Here is a 27,052-nt window from a genome sequence, read left to right on the forward strand (position 1 = left end):
TATGAGTAGGTATGTTAAAATATTTGACATTGTATCAAAAATGAAAGGTTTAAATACGGCCTGTTCCTCACCCTACCTTACGCGCTTTATTTACATTTCCTTCTTGTTGCTAACTATTATTTATTAAAAACACATGAGTAGGCATAATTTTATATAAGTATATGACTGAATATACAATCTGAGTTGCAAATATTTCGTGGGAGTTTTTTAAATTATGTAATTTGCAACTATTCAAACTTATTACTACGTAGGTTGGCTTTTATTTTTCGGTATTTGGCAAACCTGGTGTTACAATCTGGCAACTGACATTTTTGATATTACTACATATATATACATATGTGACCGTTTTCACATACGACCGCTATTTGTGTTATTTATAGTAACTTAAAATATTCTTAACCATTAAAAAATGAAATTAGATAATTTTCAAGCGATTATTTTTTACAACTTTCGACGTGGATTATCTCAGCAATAATGCATCGATGAACTTAATTCAATTTTATTCGATCGAACTCCATCTAGGATCAGTGTTCATCGATGGTATGGTGAATTCAATCGAGATCGTAGATCACTCCAGAACCATTTTCAGTTATTGTTCCGGAAACTATTGATGTTGTACGCAAACTAATATTGCCAGATCGTTATGTAACCTATCGTGAGATAGAGGAAAACTATAGACATTAGTGAAACTAGCATACAGGTATATTCAATATTGCATGAACTTTTGACGGTAAAAAATATTTGTTCACGTTGGAGTTAAGACAATCTTGTATTTACGCGTATGCGCCCGAAAGTAAAGAGCAATCGACTGATGATTGATATATGTTTCAAAATGAGCCGAATCCATCAAAATTAAGCGCTTCAGGCAAATGGTTGCCTGTTTTTTGGACATATCGCAACCATGCAACTAGAACAACGCAGAACAATAAATTGTAAGTAATACACAACTATCTTTTAGCCAGTTGTGTTTCAAGAAATCACTCTTCAAGACGGATCACTCTTCATCACGACAACGAAAACTTTCACACAGCGACTGAAACAATTGCATTTATGAGCACTCAAACCATCACTTTGATGAGCCATCTACAGTATAGTCCTTACTTAGGACCGAATGACTTCTTTCATTTCCATTACGAAAAAAATAAACTATGAGTTCAAGGTTTTTCGACACCTGAAGAGGTGGTTGATACGTTCAGAACGCATGTGTTTTGAGAAACCTCAATCAAAGTGACAAAAGTGCCACAACAATTAGTTCAAACTCATGCAGACGTATATATGTATGTAGATCTTAATGAAGAATATTGTGGAAAACAATAAAGCAATTTTCGATGATTAAAATTTGTTTTTGTTCTCGAATCCCAAAATATTAAAGGCAACCCACGTATACATAAATATGTATATTTACATAATGATATATGTATATGTTTTAAGCGAAAGTTCCGATATTTATGTCATGGTCTAATGAACGACATCTCGACAAGTGTAGCAACTTTGTTAATTAAATTTGGTACCAAAATTTTACAAATATGCGTGTATGTGGGTTGCGAAAACACAAAATATTGACAAAAGTGTGCGAAAAATAGATAATTGTCAAACAAAAACAAACAGCAAACTCAACTATATACAGAGTTTGTCCGGAAAGTAATAGGACTGAGTCGATTTAAAAAAAATTTATTGAACCAATAATTACAATTCTTTAAAAACTTTCAAAATAGCCTCCTTCTGCGTTGATGCAACGCTGCCAGCACGATTTCCAATCATTCAAGGCGTCACGGAAGGCATTCTCCGGAATAGCCTTGAGAGCCGAGGTGCATGCTGCTTGGACTCCCTCTGTCGTCTCAATATACCTCTTTGTCTCGAGATCATACTCAAAGATCCATGACTCGTCACCTGTAATGACATGTCACTTATACACATGTTCAAATTGGCGTACCACTACAGCAATGTACACTTTATAAAATTAAATTAAATTGAACTGGTTTCGAAACGGTATGCCAGTAAAGGAAACAAGTGATTTCGATTTTTTTTTCAATATTAGGTAACAGTTAACTTCTCCATAATGCCTTCATTAAAATGTTAATTTATTTTGTTTTTAGAAATCCGTATTGAAAAATAATTTTGCTGCATTGGGCTTAAAATCAGACAACTTCGAAAGCTGTAAAAACTTTTCTAAATATATATTATGTGTCTACATATACTATTATATATTTTTTGTTAAAGGCTTTTGCTTTCACGTTTGTGATAAAAAAGCGCGTGCCATCGCTTCGCACCTGGTTGACTTTGAGATGATTAAACTCGTGAACAAGTTTGTGATTAGTGCGTTTTTGATTCAGTTCATGTGTGCTTTGTAAATTCTATAAAACCATATAGCGGCACTAAATGATCAGCAATTTGTATAGTTTCGCAACAAATCGGTAACAATACTCACATAAAAAATAATAATGGATGCCTGTATATACATATATAGGCATAAAAAATGTATGTATATAAATATTATATATATTAAATCAACTTTTATATCAAACAAAATATTGTAGTTCCTATATTCTTCAAAGGAATTTCAATCCCTCAGGAGTTCAACATAACCAACAAAAATGTCTACTTCATCAGTCACTTTATTTATTCTTTTAAGCTTCTGAAAATTCTTGACGTGTGTGGGCGTTCAGATTGGCATCTTCTCGACCTTCTTGGATGCGCTTATTCAACGTATAAACAGTTTTTTTTATTTAATTCGAGTACACTCCAACTTTTAAAGCACTTAACTCCTTCTTTTTGTGCAAAATCGGTTGATAATTCCTTGACACATTATTGCAATACCTGAAAAATATAATACCTAAGCATTTGCACACTTTTGTGGTTCTTACCAAAAAACGAATTACCATAATGATATTTCTTCTCGCCGGATGTTACTGTTAAAAATCCAAATATTCAGTGCCTAAATGTTAACGTATGTTGATTTTTGGCAATGTTAAGTGTGTAAAAGTTCCAATGTTATACACATTCTCAATGACTTTCTTATTTAAAACTTTTACTATTGCATTTAACATTTGCTACTAACTCTAAACACAATTGCAATTTTTGTTTACATTTTAATTGAAGTGTTTTACTAGTTTTTACGTGTCTTCGAAATTATTTCAACCTTGAATTAGTTCCATCAAAAAACTAGTTTATAATTACCTTACCATACCGTATGTACTTGAAAACGTGTATTATTATTACTTTTCCACTTTTACTAAAATAATTATTTGCGAAATTTCGCTCAACAACAATTTCTCTAGAATTGACTCAAGAGTTAAAGTTCGAAAAATAAATGCATATGTTCGTATGTATGTTGTTAAAACATATAAATCTTCATACACATACATATGTATGGCTATGTGCGTGCATGTATTTTTTCCAATGCCAAACTAACTAAAGAGAGGTTATCAATTCAGTTCAGTGTCTCTTGAAGCAGCAATTATTATTTTTACAACATGAAAAGGGTATACTCGTATTAAATTTGTCACGGAGTTTGTAACGCCCAGAAGGAAAACGATACTGAAAATTTCATAATACATAGGATTTTATGTGTTGTCGTTCAGGCAGCTGTACGTTGAGGAAAATTTTTTAACTCAATTTCGTAATCAGGACCCCGCAAATTTTTATTTCAAACTTGTTGAGTAGTGTAATCAGCGTGGCGAGCTGCGTCGATAGCCATTTCCATCTGTCTGTATATGCGCAACAGTTTTAAGCTATCAATCTTAAAATTTTACACTCCTCCTTTTCTCCCCAAGCAGCTGCCCATTTGTCGAAACGGCTGATATCAAAAATCTGTAGAATATGGATGTCATACAAAGTGATAGATCAAAATCAAGTTGTCGTAGGAAAAACTTTTTTATTTGACAAAATATCTTCATGAAACTTGACATAGATTATTGCCCAATGCAACAATAGAATTTCCGAACATATTGTTCGGATCGAAACACACCAGCATATGTATATGGTAACTGCCATTCAGACAGACCGATCAAGATAAAGATAGTCATAAAATATAATTTTTCCTTATTAAGATTTTCAGATTTAGTTATGCAGTTAGTTACAATAAGTAATGTACCTGTGAAGTGTATTATAGCTTCAGTGTAACCGAAGTTAACGTTTTTCTTGATTTGTCTAATCACAAAGAATGTTTATAAAATATATTTTGCTATGAAAATAATTATGAAATATTACTTCATGTAATTAAGCATTCGAAATTTTGTATACTTAGACATATTTTTTGATTTCTAGAGTGGTGGCTTTGGTTTTATAATTGTAATTGGTTTAATTATTAATTTGTTAAAAGGGTTTTCGTTTAATCGCAAGAAACTTTAATTAAGGGCATTATGTGTTTGGTGTAGTGTCACGCATGTGCACAACAGTTATATACTAGCTAAAGCAACTTTCGTTCGTTGCCCCATAAAAGAAATTTTGTTTTTACAGTTTTACGGCTGCACAATTTTCGTTGCTTATATGAGCGCCCAACAATCACAACTTAATGTAAGTTATAAAAAATGTGCCAATAACCAAAAGTTGTTAGGCATGGGCACGCCCTGCAGTGAAAATAGACTGACTTCCAACAATAAAAATATATATTCCAAAACGATATATATAATATGCTCTCGACAGGTTTGCTATTCTTCATAAATTTTATATACTAGGTGATAAGATTTAAGAGTAGACTCTTCGTCATATCGAATCATATAACAGAAATCTTGTAGAAAAAAACCAGCCATCATTATTATTAGCTATTGTCATTGTATCGCTCTAATACACTAGTCGTAAGTGAGGAGTTTAACTAAGTTACCTTCACTCCAATAAGTATTTCACCGCGAACTTTTTACTGTTGAAATTTCAATCTTTTCAATTCTGAAAAAGTGTGCGTGGCTCCGACCTCTAATAAGTTTAATGTATATATCGCCTAAGCTACGAGAACCAAATTCACTTAGCGCAAGTATTATAAAAAATTCTACCGACGGTGTGAAAATGGATGAAATCCGATGATAAGTATGACAGGCCTTTAATGAAGACGGGTGGTCATTTAGTTGAAAATACATATCTCGAGATCCGCCCGACCTGTTTCAACAATCTGTATGTGACATTTCTCTGATCTTCTATGCTACAGTGGGCGAAATCGGGCTACAGGCGTGGCTTTTCATATAACACAATTTTAAATTCCATTTGACTATATCAGAATAAAACTTTGCACGAATTGTGCATTTGAGGAGTGCCACCTTGTGACTGAGAATTGTCTGAATCGAACCTAAACTGCTCAAGCAACTAGGCACTGCCCTAGACCTAATATAACTAACAAGCCGTATGTACATGAAGGTACTCCCCTGGCTTTAATCTTTGCAAGTTTCAAGAGCACATATGATAAATTCGGTTATACCCGAACTTAGCTCTTCCTTACTTATTATGATTTATATATATGTACTTATATACAATTTGATACTTCTACATCTTTCAGTTGATAAACTACAACTTTATAAACTTGAAAGGGCATTAAAACCATTTTATATTAATTGGCAACACACCTAATTACTTATGTATGTATATACTTGTATATAGATAAATATATCATTAAAAACATATACATATGTACATATGTATACAATAAACACCTTGCAGAGCAGGTGGCCTTAGCTATTGTTTAACGACGGGTGGCAAGTAGTGCTCGTCTACCAGCAGGGATAGTCCACAAATGGTCTGTTCATTTACCACAATTGCATTTATCCACTGGTGTGACATCGAAGACATGGAAGTGATACTTTTGCCACATTGACTTTGTCTGCACTTGTCGTTTTACACTTGCGACGCACTGTCGGACGTATTGTCTAACTGTTTCAGCTCATCTCATTACTTAATTGGCCATTGTGGCAGATATACTGCGAATTCAATTCCACTATACATCAATGCCTTATGTTTACACAAATGCATTTGACCAACAATAAGTGGAACTCAGTAGCTGTTAACTTAATTACTATAAAATTTTGTTTACACAGCTACTGGGTCGATTTTTTTTTAGAAAATAGTGTATAATATAGTCGTTACTTTAGTTTTTCCAAAAGTTCACTTTCGTTGTATGAACAACAGATAAATTAACCTACTACCCATTTTTATACTCTCGCAACAAAGTTGCTAAGGAGAGTATTATAGTTTTGTTCACATAACGGTTGTTTGTAAGTCCTAAAACTAAACTAGTCAGATATAGGGTTATATGTATATACCAAAGTGATCAGAGTGACGAGTAGAGTTGAAATCCGGGTGTCTGTCTGTCCGTCCGTCCGTCCATCCGTGCAAGCTGTAAATTGAGTAAAAATTGAGATATCATGATGAAACTTGGTGCACGTATTTCTCGGCTCCATAAGAAGGTTAAGTTCAAAGATGCCCACAAAAAATGTCGGAAACCGAAAACCTATAAAGTGTCATAACTAAGCCATAAATAAAGATATTAAAGTGAAATTTGGCATATTTGGACGTAATTTTTTTGGAAAAGTGGGCGTGGCCCCGCCCCCTACTATGTTTTTTGTACATATCTCGGAAACTACTATAGCTATGTCAACCAAACTCTATAGAGTCGTTTCCTTCAGGCATTTCCATATACAGTTCAAAAATGGAAGAAATCGGATAATAACCACGCCCACCTCCCATACAAAGGTTATGTTGAAAAAAGTGGCAGAAGGAAGCTGCACCCAGACTTTTTTTAAAAATTGAAAATGGGCGTGGCGTCGCCCACTTATGGACCAAAAACCATACCTCAAGAACTACTAGACCGATTTTAATGAAATTCGGTATATAATATTTTCTTAACACCCTGATGACATGTACGAAATATGGGTGAAATCGGTTCACAACCACGCCTTCTTCCAATATAACGCTATTTTGAATTCCATCTGATGCCTTCTCTGTATAATATATACATTAGGAAATGAAAATACAATTCAATACTCAAAGTACACAAATTGATCTAATCTAATTAATTTTACAGCAAAATAAAAAAATATGTAAATTATTATCACTTTATCATTCGAGAGTATAAGATGTTCGGTGACACCCGAACTTAGCCCTTCCTTACTTGTTAGTACCCTAATTTTAACATTTCTAGCATTACTTTACAATCAAAGTCAAATTTGACACGGATTACTGAGATCGGAAACCGTATCGAAAAAATGTTTACCTATATTAATCTTTGTATGTTCCTGTGAAGTTTGATCTCCTCTCAATTAGCGTTTACGCCTCGAAAAGTTAGTTGGGAAATTTTTACCAATGAAAAAAATTTAACGAGTTTACCTCAAAATTTTTTCTATGTATTGAAATCACGTTTACGGAACAATTGAAAATGTGTTAGTAGTATTGTGGAGTGTCACAAAGCATTCAGTGAAAAACATTCGTAAAGTATTCTCATGCAAGCGGGGGATGACAACTTTGCAAATGACGATAGCATCATAAAGGAGTTTAAGAAACAGTGATTGAAAATCGTCATGTTGGTTTCAGAGTAATAGCAGAGGATCTCAACATATCTTATGGACTGGTTCAACACATTTTGGTTCATATTTTGGGAATAAAGCGTGTCAATGTTAGACTCATGCCAAAAGACATGAATGCGACTCCACATTCTAGCATGATTGTAATCGACTTCGCCAGGTTTGGCTGCCTGTGACTTTTTGCTGTTTTCAAAACTGAAAAATCCACTTCGGGGAATGCGTCATGAGAATATTAATCAAACCTATAAATAATTCGAATTCCATCCAGTCTTATGAAAAACAACAAAATTACCTTATATTATGTTACAGGATCAAAGATTTGCATTCTTCCTATGAAATTCGTGACAAGTTGACGTATTTAAAAAAAATAGACAACAACATATTTAGTTTCTTAATTAACATTAAGTTTTTAGTAAAAAACATTACAAAAATTTACTTGATGAGTGCTATCTAGGTATACTCCACTAAATTCAAGACAATATGAGCCTCGGAGGTAATAGACGTCTCAAGGACCTTGTTGCGGATGAAAATTAAAAAAAAATCTACAAAGAGATGACCGCAAAATGAAGTTGATCGATATATCAAACGAGTTGAATATTTAAGTATGCGAAGCTCTGCCATAGTGAATACTGCGCGTATGCCACTCTCGATAGAAACTTTAATAAATAGTAAAATAGAATATAAAAGAAAAAGAGGGTTTCTTTAAAACGATAAGAGCTTTTCAACCCATCACACAATTTTAATTTCCAATTTTTCATGCAAATTCCAAATGCACATTTTATACCCTTATTATTTTTATTTAAATGGGGAAGCTTCTACACATACACTTCTGTATACATTAAAATAAAAGTATTTACCTTTATTTTAGTGACACTATAAGCAATAACTTCCTCATCATGACGCTCAGTGAGTTAGCACAATTTCCTGCTGCGGATTGCCTAACTTCCTCAATTATTTTCCTGTACACAATATTGATCTGAGCCATTTCGCCTGCAATTTTATGAACTTCCTTTCGATGGCACTGTTGCGCCTGATTGCCACAGATAGACATATTGAATTTTCATATCCACATACATATATTCACATATATATAATTATAACTGTAAATATTTTTATTTATGCTCCTTTCAAATTTTAGACAAACTATGCTTCGAACGTTGGTATGCTCGAGAATTTGCAATTAGAGGATGTAGTCGATAGCGAAGCATATTCACGAACAAATAACGATGCAGTCGCAAGCATCAGCAATGAGATATCTTCGACGGCTGTGACTCCCGCACCACTTACTACAACAAGAATTCACGGTATGACAAAATCGACGTACTCGCACTCAAACAGTAACAATCATAACAGAAATACAGCAAACAGAGCAGAGCAAGAAGAGTGCACTGAATCGGCACACTCACCAATGGAGGCCGACCAAAATGTCGAGATGCCTAGCACCACGTACAAATCACCCTGCTGCCTAACGTTTCCTTTGCCGCCGGTGCAAATGCAGTCGTTGGCACCGACGCTATCTATTACAACACCACTTCCCTCGGCAGCAGCGGCAGCGGCCAGTAATGGTAGGTTTCATAACTGAAGTCGCTAGGACTCCATCAAACGATGATTTGCCAGATATTAAACTAGCCACTAAACCTAAAAAAATCTCATTTAAATATAAATTATTTTATACCTTTTAAATTCTAAAAATTCTGCAAATATACTCGTTGTGTGAATACCGAAGCTGATTTGAGCAGAGAGCACTGGTATGCACACGCCCATGTGCACGCCCATTCGCATCCGCATCCGCATCCACATCATCATCATCACCATCACCATCAGCAAATGAGCGAAGATTTGGTGATGTATACACCGCCAGTCGTCTCGGCCACCACATCCGTTTCGGCGACTGCGTCAGCGTCAGCAAGTCCGACATCGATTGGGAAATTTGGACTCGATAGCTCCACCGAAGAATACCTTAGTGCCCGCGTACACGCAACAACAACATCGCCGTCAGGCAAGTACAACAACACAAATACATATGTACATAAACACATATATGTATAAATTATTTCAAAGAAGGATATGTAATCAAATGTGAACTAGAGGATGAACAAAATACACCATTGTATATTCTCTGACTTATTTGCTAACAAATTTTTCCACACATAAAATGCAGTCCTTGTTTATTGAAAAATCATATTAGTAGCCCGTTGTTTTTTTGGTAAATATATTTTTTAATATGTTTATGTATCAAATCTTTATTTTATTTAACTTTTGCTACATTTGTTTGTTGTTGCTGTGTGCATAAGTTTTATAATCGTGTTTTGGTTTGTTTGTTAAATAAATATTTTTCCACCCTTCAAAGTGTCTTAGCACTTTGCTTGCGTTGCCCGAAGGTGCGTGATGGTGATGCTTTTAAAATTTAATAAATTCAAGAACAAACTAAGTATTTAGTGTGGGTGTATGTAATTTTATGTGTTCATAATGGTAAGCGTATACATACTTATAAAAGCATTATACATACATATAAGTGAATTGGAGGAATAATGCAGAATTATTTAAATATTTAGAAACAATAGAAGATACTCAACAAACAATTGTATAATAAGCTTAGTCATATTATTAGTATAGTATTATTGAAAAAAATAACATACAACATACATATATAAAATGCGAAGTCTAGTTAAAATAAATCTTACATTTTCCCAATAGATAGCTTTAGTAATCTATGTCTCGTTTTGTAATAAACGCTATCACTATATGGCTTTTCTCGACAAAGGCCAAAATGCCAAGAAATTTTAGTGTGCCGGTTCCGTTCCGGAAATGTTGATGGCAAAGATACACTATGCTCTGGAAAGTCAATTGTAGTGGCTAATCATTGCACAAAAAACTGTTCAGAATCATTTAAATAAAACCGGACAGAAAAAGAAGTTCGAATACTTCCCAGCAAAATCGATGAATCCAACGCAGGATTGCTTGTGACAAAAGTATCAAGAAAGCGATTGCACAAAAGCAACAAACTTAAGCCAATAAAAGAGGCCTTATGTTCCATCAGTTCAATATCAGAGATATCGATAGCGATTTCCGATAAGCTACGGGGGCTTATTTGGGAAGATCATATATATATCTAGCTTATAGAATGGTCCTTGCGCCAAGTGATTACTACCTGTTCGTGTGTATGGTGATCATTCCTTTCTTTGGCTGATGAAAAATTCCCCTCAAAAGAAGTTTGTGACGCAGTTTTTTTGCAAATAGAGGAGAGAATGAGGGTTTCATAATAAAATTTGCTTCAAAACAAGTAAGGAAGGTCTAAGTTCGGGTGCAACAGAACATATTATAATATTGCAGGTAAAGAGGCCGGATGTACGAAATTTTTGATATTAGTTTTATGGGTCACAAAGATACACTGTTATGAGTAAAACACGCTCCTTCATTTTCATTGAGATAATTCAAACGGTAGCTGATGTATGTGATGGTATAAAGTCCCCCGGAAGTTCGAAAATCTTTATGTTAGGTATGTGGGGCTTAGGGAAGTATTGACTCAACTCAACCCATTTTGGGCACACAGAAATAGTATCATCAAAAAGATACTCAATGTATTTCAATTGTATATCCCATAAACTTTTTTCGTACAAAAGTTAACTATAGATGCTGGAGTCCACATATTCGATACCTAGGCGCTTGAACAGTTTTGATTGGATTTGGAAATTTTTTCGTCATAAGGTGGCATACGCCAAAGGTATTATTCGTTTTAACCCGTTATACTAATTGCTTCTTGATTTGTGTACAGGAAAGTGAAAGAATCAGATGGAATGTAAAATTGAATGTGAGAAGAATATCACGAACTAAATTTAGTCGAAATAGGACAGGCAGGCCGAAATTTGTGATTTCACCTAAAATTGGGCGGCATATTTAGTTATTGTTTTTGGTTCATTATCTGTGGCCTTTTTTGTCATTGATGTCTCGCATTTTCAGTAGTTTTTAACAGTATCGTTATATGGAATGTGAACAGGGTTGTCTTCCGATTTCATCCAGTTTTACAGTGTGGACAGGGGCGCTAAAGGGGTTTGTCGTAAGCAAATTTGGTTATTGTAGTTAAAGTTAGGATATACATATAGTACATATACATTAAACGAAATAGAGGATGGGGCCTCGCCCACTTAGCCCCCAGGTATGGCTTTTTATACGTTTTCAATTAATGGCGCTTTGTGGGCGTGGTAGTGGTGGATTACGCCCTTCTACGAAATCCGCCTTACTTCTTACTTTTTTGCCAAGAAACATTTATACCTAGTTTCATCAGATATCCTAATATTTATTCAATTTTGTCTTGCACGCATATCAAAAAGTCATCAAGGCATAATTCCGAGAAGATTGTTCAGATCACTAAAGCATACAGCTGGAATTCAAATTGACCGATAACATCTAGATAAAGATCTTCTTAAAAAAAAATATATACACCAAACTCTTTTTTTACACGGTAGATACGTTCCTCAGAAATCCGTGTAAAAAAAGAGGCGTTTCCTATAGTAAAATGGGGGATACATTCCATGTCATTTGAAAACCGTGTAAGATGAAATAAAGAACTATATTTATTTCGAAAAATCGTGTAAGAAATGTTGAAAATTATAAATTTTCAGATATGCATACAAATTGTATGTTCATATGGCATTTTATTGAGCATTAAAACTTAAAATACATAATTCATACAGGTGAAAAATTGGTAGATTAAGCAAAAAACAAAACAAATCTGTTAATCCAGAATTAAGAACAAAAAAATTAGAATAGAAATAAAGAAAAAATATTTACACAGCTACATAATTACTCGTCGCTACTTGATTGTTTGCGACGAACTGGACTAAAGTCGGTATCATCGCTGGAGATATCCATTTCCGCAATGTAAATATCATGCGAACAAAATGTGTAGGTAGAGTTATTGAATAAGGGGATTTCCCAGTTACTACTATGTACATACATATGTTCATTTCAGTAATGGTGCTAAGTGTGGTAAAAACAAACATAATTACAAGACAGTGATTTTGAAACTGTACTAGATTAAACAATTGTTTCAAAAAAATTTTTTTTTTCAACCGTGTAACTTCAAATCCGTGTAAAAAGAAACCGTGTTAAAAGGAGTTGGGTGTATATATTTTTCCTTATTACTTACCCTTATTCGATTTAAAAATAGTTTATACCAAAATAACATGGCTAGAAAAACTTGCAAAACGTTTTCCTTTCGATGCCAACCGTTGACCGGTGTGATGCCCAAGTTCCTTTAAGACACAAAACATCAACAAAAAACACTCTTTGCATTCGCCAATTGTAGGTAATGAATTGCAATATTCCCTGTGGTGTGTTAATATTAACCAATTTTGTTGCACAAAAGCATTTTTTATGTTAAATGTGTATTTCTCTACAAAAAACATATTATTTATTTGTGGTACTTGTAAGTATGTACATTAACACTCATATAGTAAAATATGTTTACCTAACTATAATAACCTCAAGGCACATACGCACCACTTTCAATATCAAAACAAAATTCTATACGTAAAAATACATGCACACACATTGAAATACACATAAATACACATACATCATAGCATTTATGCTTTTTCTTTTAATTCCTGATCTTTAATGTCTATTGCAGCAAGCGCCAAAGGAGCACGTCATGAAAGAACATCCTCAACAGCTTTTTTCGATATTCCCGCTGTGACACATCCTTATTGTTACAGGTAAGAAAAGGCAGCCAGCTGCAATAGTGGGAGTTAAGTCAAAATCACCAGAAATAATATGTATGTATATATACTTGGCGAAACTGTATTATTCGTAAGTTAAAATTTGGCGAAAATGTCTTAATACTTATTTACGTTATTTGCCACACTTTCTGATGACAACATAGATATCATTAGCGATTAAGATCAAAGTGGCTGCGCACAGCAAGTAGTGGAACCAACAAGTTATTTAATCATTATTTAAAGCTAACGCAGGAAAATCGCGATGAACCGCACTTTTTGATTCTTTTACTTTCTTTCGCCAATCAACTTGCTTTATTGTTGTTCAATTTTTCACAATATTTGTTAATAATCTGTACATGTTGTTGTTGTTGTGTCGTATTTTCATCAAAATGCTGCCACCCTTCAAGATTCCCATCATCATCACCCGCAGCGATTCTTAAAAAGAACGACCCAGGTAAGAAACCAGCAAGTAAATCGAATTTACATAAATATCTCCTTAGCCATCCTGCTTAAATATTGCTTACCAACACAGCGAATACTAGAATACACACATACACATAAGTATATATACCATAAAGTTGAATGAAAGAACATTTATAAATGTAACAAAAGTAAGTAATCAGTAGACAGCTACGCAGGTGGCATACTATAACCGAGAGTTTCATTTATTTAAATTATGTGCATATTGTGAAGCCACCAAGCATCAGCATGCACCGCAACACAGACACACATACATTTCAGCCACCTGTTCTAGTGGCTTTATGCTTTAACGGCAGTTGCTGTTGTTGCAGCGCTTGTGATTATAATTCGATTTGTTTTTATTTAATTTGTTTCTAATAAAAAATACGCGGCACGATTTTCAAGTGCAACCACAAATGAAAATATTTAAATTGACTGTATGCGAGTATGTATGTATGTACGTATACGTACATACTTATGTATGAAGGGAGCAACAACTGCCGCCGCGGAAACGCTAATCCAATTGATAAGCAATATACCTGGCGTATTGGAATGTCAACACGCTCGCTGGAATATCAATATTTCTTTGAAGGCGTACAATTTTATTTTTTCCTCGAATCATCATGTACTATATACTTGTTAAGTTATTGCCAAAAACTACAACCAACCAATAAACCTCTACCTATGTACATACATATGTTTCTAAAACCTATATGGTACCTCAAAATATTGTTTACTAATTAAATGCGCATCAAATTGAATATTGTTGTTTTCCACCAATATTCCATCAAACCTTAAAATCGCTCATCACCTTTAACATCAACATAAGCGCTCGTTTTTTTAATGCTAGCCTTCGTCAACCCTCTTTCTGTAGAGGGATAGTGAACTGCGAACATGAGTGCTTCCCTCCCCCAAGGGACTCATGATACTACTCTTCCATTCCAACAGTTTTAATGTTTTATATTGGCTCGTATCCATGCAATGTTGTTGTTCTTGTGGAAGAGATTTTTGTTTTGCCATGCAAAATTACGTAGCTGATGGATTATGCACGGCGAGCCAAGGATCCTTTGAATTTTTAATAGACATCCATCTGTACGTCATTTCAAACGTGTAAATTGCTGCTGTGATTAGCTGCTGCATTATGACCAAGCTATACGTACATATATATATGTATGTGTGTGTGTATATATGGTGAAAATTTATAACATATTGAACATTTAAGAGCACATTAAATGAGAATTGAACGGAGTGGAGATACTCTTAATAACGGTTAAATGTTGGAAAACAATTAAGAAAAATAAAAACAAGTTTGTAAACTTATGTGAAGTGAGGTGAATAATAACCGATGACAGGCGTTTTACTACAGTCTGCTCGAGATACCTGTTGTATTTTCACGGGAGTTGAATTATATATATGTATGTATGTAGTAGATTATAATTTTTTGAATAAAATATGATTGCTGCGGTACATACTTTAAGATAATCTAAACAATATTGTCATAATAAGTGGTGGCTAAGATAAGTTAGGGTAGTGTACCAAGCTGATAAGCTTATATACATAGTATCTGCTTCCTCAGACTTGTTGACTGAAATCTTTTCGACCTGAAAGATTGCGCCACAAGCCAAGGACTTGTATCTTTGTATTAGATTACTAGCCTTAAATAAATAATTCATCCAATTGTTCCCAAAATATTGGTCAAAAATTTACGCTACCCAAAAGAAAAAATGTTAACTTCGGTTTGCATTCAACGGAAAACATTTTGTTAGTTGTTTGAAATGCAATACCTTCAGGTTGAAATAAGGTTACTTAATAAGGAAAAATCGTGTATGAAGATCTTTGTCTTGATTTTGATCGGTCAGTTTGAACGCAGCTATATGTTGTAGGTCCGATCTGAAGCTTGGGCAATAATCTATGTCAAACTTCATAAAGATATATTATCAAATAATAAAGTTTTCCATACAAGAACTTGATCAATCAACTTGTACGGCAGATATGTATATTTTACAGACTCCGTTCCGTACAATTTGTTCGAAAATTTTACTATAGCTTTGGATACAAAGTTTAGTGATATTTTATTGTCAAATCAAAAAGTTTTCCAGACAAGGACTTTTTTAGTTTTCATGGGAATGGTCACATAAGGCATTAAAGCCAGAAAACGGCGCGCAAATTGGGCGAAATTATTTTGGGTGATATGATATTGAGTAAGTTAGTTAACACCATTGGCTAATGAGTACATAGGACATATTGGACTGTATTATTCACATTTGGCTCACAGCGACTTTTACCTCTTTTTTAATTTTTCTCTTTCCAAAGTGCTTGAATGTTAATTTCAAAATGAGTATCTGAAAAATAAAATTTTATCTTTTTCTGGCATACTTCATTCTAAAAGTGAGGTTTAACATTGTTCAAACTTGCCACAGGCCGGTAATACTTTGGGACGAAAAAGCACCCGGAAATAGTAATTAAACTCCCAGGGTAATGATATTTCAAAAAAAATGTATTTTGCTAAGTTGAAAGGACTGTGCTTAATTACTATGCCAAATATGAGCGGTCGATACACCTCAGTAGTGCGCCGCGATTTTTACAAGGATAAAAATATCGAACAAAGAATTTGTCTAAAATTTTGTATTTATAACAAAATTTCGAATGCGGAATCGTTACAAATGTTGGAAAAGGCTTACGGTGATTTAGTTTTATAAACAATATAAGCCTACGAGTGGTACAAAGTCTTCAAAGACGATCGAGAGATCGTTGAAGACATGCCTCCTTCTGGACGACCTTCGACCTCTTCAACTGATGAAAATATTAAAAAAGTGCAGGATATGGTGCTTGAAAATCGTCGGCAAATGTTAGAGAGAGAGAGCTCGACATCTCTTGCGAGTTCGAATGATTTTGGTGGATATTTTGAGTATGAAACGCGTTCTTACTCGTCTCGTCCCGATAAAGCTGAATTTCAAGAACAACAAGAGTACGATCGTGAATTTAAAGCCAAAAAGGAATTGAATACCATCGATCAACCACCGTATCGACCAGAATTGGCTCCGTGTGATTTTTTCTTGTTTCCCAATCTGAAAATGTCGCTCCGTGAAACCTGTATTCAGTCGACCGAAGATATAAAACAACAATCGCTGAAGAAGCTGAAGGCCATTCAAAAAAGTGCTTATGAAAACTGTTTCGTGGACTGGAAAAATCGTTAACATAAGTGATTACATCTGGTGGGGATTACTTTAAAGAGGCGGCAAAATAAATATTGATGAATAATTAAATGCTGTTTGTCATTTTTCATTGGGGAAGGCTTTTTACGTGGCGGGTCCCAAACCCAGCGCACAACCCTATGCAGGGGTTGATGACGACCATGGCAAACGCAGTTAGGATTACAATTTGAGGGCATGCACCTGGAATATCCGGTCCCTTAAATGGGAAGGTACCGCTGCCCAGCTGGTTGATGTCCTCGTGAAAATAAAGGCTGACATCACCGCCGTCCAAGAAATGCGATGGACGGGACAAGGACAGAGACGAGTAGGTCCTTGTGACATTTACTACAGTGGCCATATAAAGAAGCGCAAGTTTGGTGTGGGATTCGTGGTGGGAGAGAGACTCCGTCGCCGAGTACTATCATTCACTCCGGTGAATGAACGTCTAGCCACAATCCGCATCAAAGCGAGGTTCTTCAACATATCGCTGATCTGCGCCCACGCCCCGACGGATGAGAAGGACAATGTGACCAAAGATGCCCTTTATGAGTGCTTGGAACGTACTTATGAGAGATGCCCCCGCCACGATGTCAAAATCGTGCTTGGCGACTTTAACGCCAAGGTGGGCAAAGAAGGTATCTTTGGCACTACGGTCGGTAAGTTCAGCTACCACGAGGAAACATCCCCAAATGGGTTGAGGCTGATCGACTTCGCCGGGGCCCGAAATATGGTTATCTGTAGTACTAGATTCCAGCACAAAAAGATTCATCAAGCTACCTGGCTGTCTCCGGATGGAAAAACTACCAACCAGATCGATCATGTTGTGATAGACGGAAGACACGTCTCCAGTGTTTTAGATGTGCGTACGCTCCGAGGTCTTAACATCGACTCGACCACTATCTTGTTTGCACCCGCCTCTGTGCAGCAAAAAAAGCACGTGAATTCGACGTCGAAAATTTTTTGCCGAACGATTTTCTACTCGGCTTGCACACTGCTCTCTGAGAGCACTCATCAACAACTCGGTATGAACTGTGGGACGGCATTTCAAACTCCTTAAAGCTGCATCCGAAACCATTGGTTTTCGGAAAGTGCAAAAAGAACAACTGGTTGACGAGGAATGCCGCGTCGCGCCGGAGGGAAAACAGGCTGCCTACCTCGCAACGTTACGATCGACCAACACGTGCAGGATGGGATAGTAGCGAGACGCATTTGCAGACAGAAAAAAGAAAGAGGTGAAATGCGTGAGTTTTTGATAAGCTGGCCGAAGTAATAAAAATGCAACAATCTGCAGGAGCATACTTTTGTGAACCCCAATGGTGATTCTAGTCACCGATGCCCAGAGCATACTTAAATTATGGAGGGAACACTTCTCCAGCCTGCTAAATGGCAGTGAATGCACAACGCCAGGAGAAGGCGAACCCGATTCCCCAATCGACGACGATGGAGCCGACGTTCCATTGCCCGATCATGAAGAAGTTCGAATAGCAATTACCCGCCTGAAGAACAACAAAGCGGCGGGGGCCGATGGATTGCCGGCCGAGCTATTCAAACACGGCGGCGAAGAACTGATAAGGAGCGTACATGAAGCATGTCCGACGATTGGAATTTAAGTGTGCTTTGCCCAATCCATAAAAAAGGAGATCCCACAATCTGCGCCAACTACCGTGGGATTAGCCTCCTCAACATCGCATATAAGGTTCTATCGAGCGTATTGTGTGAAAGATTAAAGCCCAGCGTCAACAAACTGATTGGACCTTATCAGTGTGGCTTTAGACCTGGAAAATCAACAACCGACCATATATTCACCATGCGCCAAATCTTGGAAAAGACCCGTGAAAGGAGAATCGACACACACCACCTCTTCGTCGATTTCAAAGCTGCTTTCGACAGCACGAAAAGGAACTGCCTCTATGCCGCGATGTCTGAATTTGGTATCCCCGCAAAACTAATACGGCTGTGTAAACTGACGCTGAGCAACACGAAAAGCTCCGTCAGAATCGGGAAGGACCTCTCCGAGCCGTTCGATACCAAACGAGGTTTCAGACAAGGCAATTCCCTATCGTGTGACTTTTTCAACCTGCTTCTGGAGAAAATAGTTCGAGCTGCAGAACTTAATAGAGAAGGTACCATCTTTTATAAGAGTGTACAGCTGCTGGCGTATGCTGATGATATTGATATCACCCGCGCCGTTAGTTCTGCTTTCTCCAGACTAGACAAGGAAGCAAAACAAATGGGTCTAGCAGTGAACGAGGGCAAGACGAAATATCTGCTGTCATCAAACAAACAGTCGTCGCACTCGCGACTTGGCACTCACGTCACTGTTGACAGTCATAACTTTGAAGTTGTAGATTATTTCGTCTATTTAGGAACCAGTATTAACACCACCAACAATGTCAGCCTGGAAATCCAACGCAGGATTGCTCTTGCCAACAGGTGCTACTTCGGACTGAGTAGGCAATTGAAAAGTAAAGTCCTCTCTCGACGAACAAAAGCCAAACTCTATAAGTCGCTCATAATTCCCGTCCTGCTATATGGTGCAGAGGCGTGGACGATGTCAACAACTGATGAGTCGACGTTGCGAGTTTTCGAGAGAAAAGTTCTGCGAAAGATTTATGGTCCTTTGCGCGTTGGCCACGGCGAATATCGCATTCGATGGAACGATGAGCTGTACGAGATATACGACGACATTGACATAGTTCAGCGAATTAAAAGACAGCGGCTACGCTGGCTAGATCATGTTGTCCGAATGGACGAAAACACTCCAGCTCTGAAAGTATTCGACGCTGTACTCACCGGGGGAAGCAGAGGAAGACCTCCACTCCGTTGGAAGGACCAAGTGGAGAAGGACCTGGCTACGCTTGGAATATCCAATTGGCGCCACGTAGCGAAAAGGAGAAACGACTGGCGCGCTGTTGTTAACTCGGCTATAATCGCGTAAGCGGTGTCTACGCCAATTAAGAAGAAGAAGAATAATTAAATACTTTTATTTACAATTTCCGGATACTTTTTTGCCACAATGTATATAGCACAAACGTTAAGGTCTTGTCTTAGTTCAGTATTTGACAAATATATATACACATTTTTAACAATACAACTTATATAATTTAAATTTTGTTTCATTAAAAACATTGTATATGTATATAAAAGTTATTATCTTCCATTCTTTAACCGACGCGACTTAGCCATCAAATTCCTAGTATACATATGATCTAGGCCCTAAAAGTCTCTAAAGTTGCAAATACCATAACATGAAAAATATTTTAAGAAAATAAATTCATGAACCACCATAAAGAATTATTAAAAAATAACAAAAATTTATTCCGAACAGAACCAGTACTGGCATTTTGTAGCAATCCAACAACAGCTGCAACAACGAATATGATTCCCATGAGTCACCACTACCACAGCACTAAAGAGGAGCATCCTGATTCAACTACCACACATCTGAGTGGCCATTCTCATCAGCAGTTGTCACATCATCCATCTCATATGCATATACAGCCGCATCCACATGCGCATCCCGCTGCACAACATTCACTGCCAACACATTCACACACCCACACATCCAGTCACCCACATGTACACTCTAGCATGTTGCATCAACCACACACCGGACACTTATCTACGCACGCATCAGCTTTCAAATTCGGACATGGATCTATCCTGTCCACCAGCGCGGCAACCATGTATCACCAGCACCCCTACAGTACAACAAACAGTAATTCGTATGGACTACGCAGTAACGGTTCACTATCACCAACGGCATCGTTAACTTTGGCATCAACGAGTTCAACGGATGTCGATCTCAAATACGAGAGTCCCTACAATTCGACCATATCATCAACGTACGCGCTACGGCCAGTCACTGTGGACTCGACCACTGTCTCATCAACCGATGCAGACATTAAATATAATGGACTTTACAATAATGCCATTTCGACAAGCCAAACAGTGTCCCAGCGACGCGGCTCATTGCAGTTGTGGCAATTTCTAGTGGCTTTACTAGATGAACCCACCACGAGGTAAGTTCTCAAAAATTTATTTAATTACTTCAGGAACAACATTTTTTTACCAAACAAATAGCTCAAGTTGCATAGCCTGGACCGGACGCGGTATGGAGTTTAAACTCATCGAACCAGAGGAGGTGGCGCGACGTTGGGGCTTGCAAAAGAATCGGCCCGCCATGAATTACGACAAACTGTCGCGCAGTCTGCGCTACTATTATGAGAAAGGTATTATGCAAAAGGTAAATGGCGAACGTTATGTCTATCGATTTGTATGCGATCCAGAAGCTCTCTTTAATATGGCTTACGGACATTTGGCGAGTGCGACCAATGGCACACCGCCCTCAACTAAAAGTGAACACCACACACATATCCTATCCACAGCGGCAGCAGCGGCGGCCGCAGCAGCAGCTGTAACATTAACGGCTTCAAAAAATATGCCAGATCCAATTGGCAATGGCAATTTGTTGGGCAGAAATGACTTATCTCTCAATGCGGATCACACAATGGAACACAGTCATGGCGAAAGGGAAAGGAATCTTGTGACACAGCTGAGCGCCGCTAGTGCGAGAGCCAATAGTGATAGTATTTTCTATAGCAGTCCAATTCATAAATATTAAAAATTATAAATATTAAAACAACAAATATATGTACAGAATACATATTCACTCTATATGTGTGTGTGATGCAATGTATGTATGTATTTTAGGAGATTGTATGGCATGATTATACGTATGAATAACAATGAATAAAAGAATATCTGCGGGATCAAACCCGAATATGATAGTAAAACTTTATTTTATCAAACTTTTCATTCGAAATAATTTTGTTCATATGTATTGTACGTTCAAAAATGTGCACCGTATGTAGATATATGAATATGAGATATGTAAATTACATACAGACAAAGGTATGTGTCAACACTTTCGAAGAGTAAGTACAGAAATTTTGTATATTTGTGATTAATATCTAGTACATATTCGTGTACGTACATATATACATACATGTATAAGCACATATTTACTTAGCAAATATTGGCATGATCATCCATGTATATGTATTTGTGTATACCAAATTCGTGTGTTTTGCTTTCAATATTGGTTTTATAAATTACAAAACTGATGTATCTTATTCCGTCTTCTTCTTCTTTTCCGGTGTTTCACCATTATCTTCGTCATCGTCCTCACTATCATCTTCATCAGAGCTGGAGCTATCATTTCGTTCAACTTTACGTTTCTCAGCCTTTTTCTTGGAGCTTTTCTCCAAATACGACTTCACTTTGTCTGGCTGTGGACTGTAAGCCCAATGTATCAGTTCGAGATGAATTTCTGTCGGCTCACCACTTTCAGCATCAAATAATTTCGCTTCCTCAGCCTTCAATTTTTCCATTAACTTCGCAATGTTCCGATTGCGTATAATATCCCATGACGTCGAGTCATCATCTGCGGGGTACATAGTGCGTAGATGCTTGTAATTGCCCTTGGCTTTGGGTCCGCCATAGGCTTTAACAAATTCTGCTGCTAGCTCATCTTTCGCTTCGGGTAACTGTTCAATAACAGAGTATGCGAGGTAGGCTCGATTATTTTTAATCAAATTTTCTGTTTCAAACTTTTCTAAGAAATCTTCTAGTATCTTGACACCTTCTTGAATAGACTTGATTTTATCTTCATTTTTGGTACCGGAGAGCACGCGCTTTGAACTGCCAATTAAGCCTTTAATTGCCAATTTCTGATAATCAGGATCACGATCTTGAAGTATCCTAAAAATTAAGGATAAAAGGCGTATTATTCTGTATAGGAAATATTAGATTGGTTAATATAAAAAAGTTGGTATCAATGGATGACTACGTATGATATCTTTAACATAGTGTGGGGCAACTAAAATGGTTCAATAATACATAGATACTGCTTTCCGAGACCACATTGTATATACGAAATTCTTACATTCTCGCATTCCTCACATTCAATTTCGAACTAAATTATTTGTTAAAACAAAATACAACAATAATTTATGATTGATGGTGCTTAGAAAAATCGCTAAAAATACGTGCTTATTCCCAACTTAGTCCAACATACAACAACTTATGCTACACAAGTCAATTCATATTTTAAGTTTTGAGATCACACTCATATTTATAATTATTCATTAATGTGCAAATTGATTTGTATTTAAATATATTCTCTTAACTTCCCACACAGCGTCGGCCCTTATGGCGACTCATGCCAATTACTAAACGTGCGCTATGACATCACGCACAGGCGACCTTCAAGGCAAACAAAAAATAGCAAAAATACCGAAAGACTTAATAATAAGGAAATAAACACATTAACCGTTAATGCGCGTATATTGATATCAACATATGTAAGTGCTTGAGCAAATGCACACAAACCGACATATGTATAAGTATGTATAGTATTTATCAAATAGTTTGAAAATAGTAGTGAAAATATAGTCGAATTTGAGGCTTGAGTCATGAAGTGAGTACTAAATGTATGAATGAATTATTGTATATCTGCCATATATATGTACATATATACATATGTATTAGAGCGGGTCGACGGAAAATGTTGTAAGTGCTTCATTAGTATACCTCAAATAATGCGAAAAAAACAATTTTACAATCACTAAAAGTTAAACTTCGCCTTGAAAATCGCTTGCTCGAAATCGGTTTTAGACCCTTAGTTGTGTTGGCAAAGTTGTTCAGAAAGATATGTACGTAGGTCATTTTTCGCATATGAGAATTTTCCGTTTTTTCGGAATGTGTATTTTACAGCTGTCACATTATCAGAACAGCAGGTACTGTTTGAAATGCAATTACTCATCATCGTGTACACTTTGATAAAGTAAAAACAATCAATTGAGTTAATTAATGTTCACTTAATATAAGGCTTTTCCATGGCAAAGTATGTCGTAGTTGCGTTTTAACGCAATTTACAACACGTCCAACACGGCGTGTACGTAATATTTTTATACGAAATCGATTTAGTACCCAATTATTATTATCAGTAATCAATATAATTGAACATAACATATTGTTAGAGCTTTGTTAATAATTTGTAAAGCAATCGAATATGTCGAAAATAGTAAATATGGCATAGTTGGGTATGTTATTAGCAACTAGCAAATGTATCATCTAAACAAAAATATTCAGTAGTATGTTATTTAACTCTTCTTCTAAGACATATGTACATATATCTAACTATTGTAACGGTATTCATAGACCATAGCCATTTATAGATGTTTATACTGCATATGTATGTATGTATGTATGTATGTAAATGCTTATTAATTTTTAAGCACAATCATCCACCGTGCGAACCCTGTAATTTAACTCGTAGCGTATGTGTAAGTATGTATATACATATGTAAAAATATATTCATTTTGGTTTTGATGTTACCTTTACTACGAAGCTTTAAGCTTACTTGTTTTCGTGGAATAAATAATACTCTACATAACCCAGTAGAGAAGAACACTAACTAAATATAGAAGTTCTTATTTTGCTTTAACTTTGTGTTAAGAAAATGGCAAAGATTTTAAGTGTAATTTAATGTCTACAAGCGAAAAAAAAATTAATTTGGAAAGTGTAAGTAGAAATATTCTATTAAATTATGGACGTCTCTGATATACTCTTCTGTATGTACATATATACGTATTTATATAAACAGTTGAACCTCCTTAATTCCTATCACCGTAATCCTCAAAAAAATCGAGTTAGAGAGACTTCCAGTTATGGAAGGAAATGTGTAAGAAATTTGACTTCTATTGACAATTCAAGAGTTCGAGATACGGAAAACTCCGAGTTATGCGCTGTGAATGAAATAAGAGTGAACGAAACCGGATTGACCAACAAATTTTAACTTTTAATAAAATTACTACTTTTTACTTATTTATATTATATACTTTTTATATATTTTTAACTAAAAAAAGTTAGCGAAAGTTTTTGGACTTATTGTAATTGAATGAAATTGGTTTTCAAATAAATAAATTTAATATGATATCAATTATGTTCCAAATTCACAGAAAATTTTCCTACAGGGATGGTTTATATTTATATTTATTGTGATGATCTCAGTAAGAGAGCCACACTGCGTTGTCAAAAGCATATATGTTAGTAAATTTGTTTTGTAGCACAATCAAACAAACAAAAATGCAAAATAGTAATATATGAATATCGGAGAAATAAAAGTGTGCATATAAAACATCTATAAATTTATATGTATGTACATATATGTAAATGTATACATATGTATGTACATATGTGTATTTGATCATTAACGAGATATGTATTAACGATTCAAATCAATAATACAATAATTATAAACCGATTGTCTTTCCTAACGTTTAATGCCATTTTCTATTGGTCACTCATTGTCCCAACACTTTATACTTGAGTTTAAAAGTTCGTAAGCCACTACACATTCATTTAAGCACTCTCTATTACCTTAGTGTGGCTTCCGCTGCTGCCTTGTCCTTAAATCCTAAGCCAGGTACGGTTTCGACTTTGTCTTCCTTGTCGGTTTTGGCGTTTTTATTAGCAGCACCGCCGCCATTCTCCTCCAGCCATTTCTCGAAGACTTCTATTGCTGAATTGATATTCTTGACCTTCTCCTCAGCCTTGGTCACTGTAGCAATAACGAAATTAATTTTTTTATACAAATTTTATAAAATGTTTATATATACATAAATTTTTTGTTGTAAGCACATTTAGATAAAGTTATTATTACTCACTGGTAAGGACACGTTTTGCTCGTCCCAGTAATCCTCGCACTGTTAGTTTCCGATACTGCATATCATGACTTTCTAACAATTGCAAAGTCTCCTCCGCCTTCTCCTTGTCCTTGAAACCGAACTTTGACTCACCATTTGCCGCGTCCGACATTTTTGTGCAATATGTTATTTAGATATTCCTACAGGTATGTATATGTAGCCACACTGTTACGAATGTTTGTAAGTGTGTATAATATGCACGTATAAAATAGTGAATATATTTTAAAAATATATTTTTTGAAATATTCCAACAAATATAATATTTAGTTAGAACGCATAAATTTTAAACTTAATATACTACACTGAATCTAGATCTGGACGTCTATTTTCAGACCGTTCCACACGATACTCAAAGCACTACTAAAAACAAACGAATGTCTAACACATTATTAGAACTAGAAAATATTTCAAATTGTCGAATTTTTCGCTTGTGTAAGCTTTTGTACCAGCGATGTTGAGTGAACGCAGCACGGAGACGATAAAGTAGCTATTCGGAACTACAACGCGCACCTCATCCAGTACGGGTGACAAATAAGCCGACATGGCTAGGTATACAGTATGTATTTTCAGACAAATATATTAAATTTTGTTTGATGTACATGTTATGTAGGTAAGTATAAACATGTATGCACATAAATGAGAGTCAAAAACAGAAGCCGGTTCTTTTCACAAGCTGTTATTGTTATTGCAATGCACGCGAGTGCTTGTATCTCTAAGAGCAATGTACATAAATTGAGTGGACCGAGGGTAATAAAAAAAAGCATATTAGATAAGCGCGGCAATATAAAACATGATGTCATAGAAACACGAAAGACAGTGTACATATACCTGTATATAAAACTCAGCGAAGAAATTGAGGAATCAAAACAGAAAGCTAATAATTAGGAATGAGTAAAGAAATTGTATATAAATCTGCACAAGCTCATAAACAGATATATAGGTGTGCAATAAACAAAACTTTGCGTAATAGGGGGGTCCATTTATTTTACCAAACATACTATGTACTATAATGTAGTACTATTTAGCTTTCTTTAGTGTTTAATAAATGTCGCTAAACTTACATAAACCCACATCTCGTCACCAGTTATGATGCCATCAATTAATGTAGCGTTCTCAGCTACGTTGTCAAGCATCTCTTTTGCGATCTCTACTCAACTTCGTTTTTGCAAACGATTCATACTCAAATCATTAACCATCCATCCATAAAAGATGCTATCTCTAGATAAATTCACGACCTTCAGAAAATGTTTTGTATCAAACGCTTGTGTTCATGATAAAATACACTCAAAACACTTCTGGAACATTTTACAAACGTCCTTTAACTCACCTTTTCGATTTACTTTTACATGTAAATCGAAGTACTCTTAATTCATGCAGATTTATGTCGCAAAGACCGGCTGTAAAA

The 27,052-nt window shown here is 35.8% G+C and overlaps 2 protein-coding genes and 1 long non-coding RNA gene across 3 annotated transcripts in view; 1 reads left to right on the forward strand and 2 right to left on the reverse strand.

The window, feature by feature from the left end:
- Nucleotides 1-21,676, forward strand: part of LOC126757909 (ETV5-related protein Ets96B) — a 31,612-nt gene extending 9,936 nt beyond the window's left edge. Inside the window, exons 2-7 of the mRNA XM_050471834.1 lie at nucleotides 8,641-9,067; nucleotides 9,229-9,505; nucleotides 13,139-13,219; nucleotides 13,630-13,676; nucleotides 20,204-20,897; nucleotides 20,959-21,676. Coding sequence (XP_050327791.1) covers nucleotides 8,641-9,067; nucleotides 9,229-9,505; nucleotides 13,139-13,219; nucleotides 13,630-13,676; nucleotides 20,204-20,897; nucleotides 20,959-21,499 — 2,067 coding nt within the window. The 3' untranslated portion in view covers nucleotides 21,500-21,676. The remainder of the gene's footprint in view (nucleotides 1-8,640; nucleotides 9,068-9,228; nucleotides 9,506-13,138; nucleotides 13,220-13,629; nucleotides 13,677-20,203; nucleotides 20,898-20,958) is intronic.
- On the reverse strand, nucleotides 1,660-2,148 carry LOC126757936 (uncharacterized). Its single transcript, XR_007666805.1, has 2 exons — nucleotides 1,934-2,148; nucleotides 1,660-1,890 (listed from the first exon to the last, which is right to left on the reverse strand). It is a non-coding gene; the product is annotated as an uncharacterized LOC126757936 (long non-coding RNA).
- LOC126757925 (uncharacterized) lies at nucleotides 21,641-26,113 on the reverse strand. The gene is made up of 3 exons (XM_050471857.1): nucleotides 25,609-26,113; nucleotides 25,322-25,502; nucleotides 21,641-22,638 (listed from the first exon to the last, which is right to left on the reverse strand). The coding sequence occupies exons 1-3, from the start codon at nucleotides 25,757-25,759 to the stop codon at nucleotides 22,008-22,010; spliced, it is 963 nt and encodes a 320-aa protein (XP_050327814.1). The 5' UTR covers nucleotides 25,760-26,113; the 3' UTR covers nucleotides 21,641-22,007.
- Between the last annotated feature and the right edge of the window lie 939 nt (nucleotides 26,114-27,052).

This window comes from Bactrocera neohumeralis, chromosome 2 (assembly GCF_024586455.1).
Source record: "Bactrocera neohumeralis isolate Rockhampton chromosome 2, APGP_CSIRO_Bneo_wtdbg2-racon-allhic-juicebox.fasta_v2, whole genome shotgun sequence".
Taxonomy (NCBI): domain Eukaryota; kingdom Metazoa; phylum Arthropoda; class Insecta; order Diptera; family Tephritidae; genus Bactrocera; species Bactrocera neohumeralis.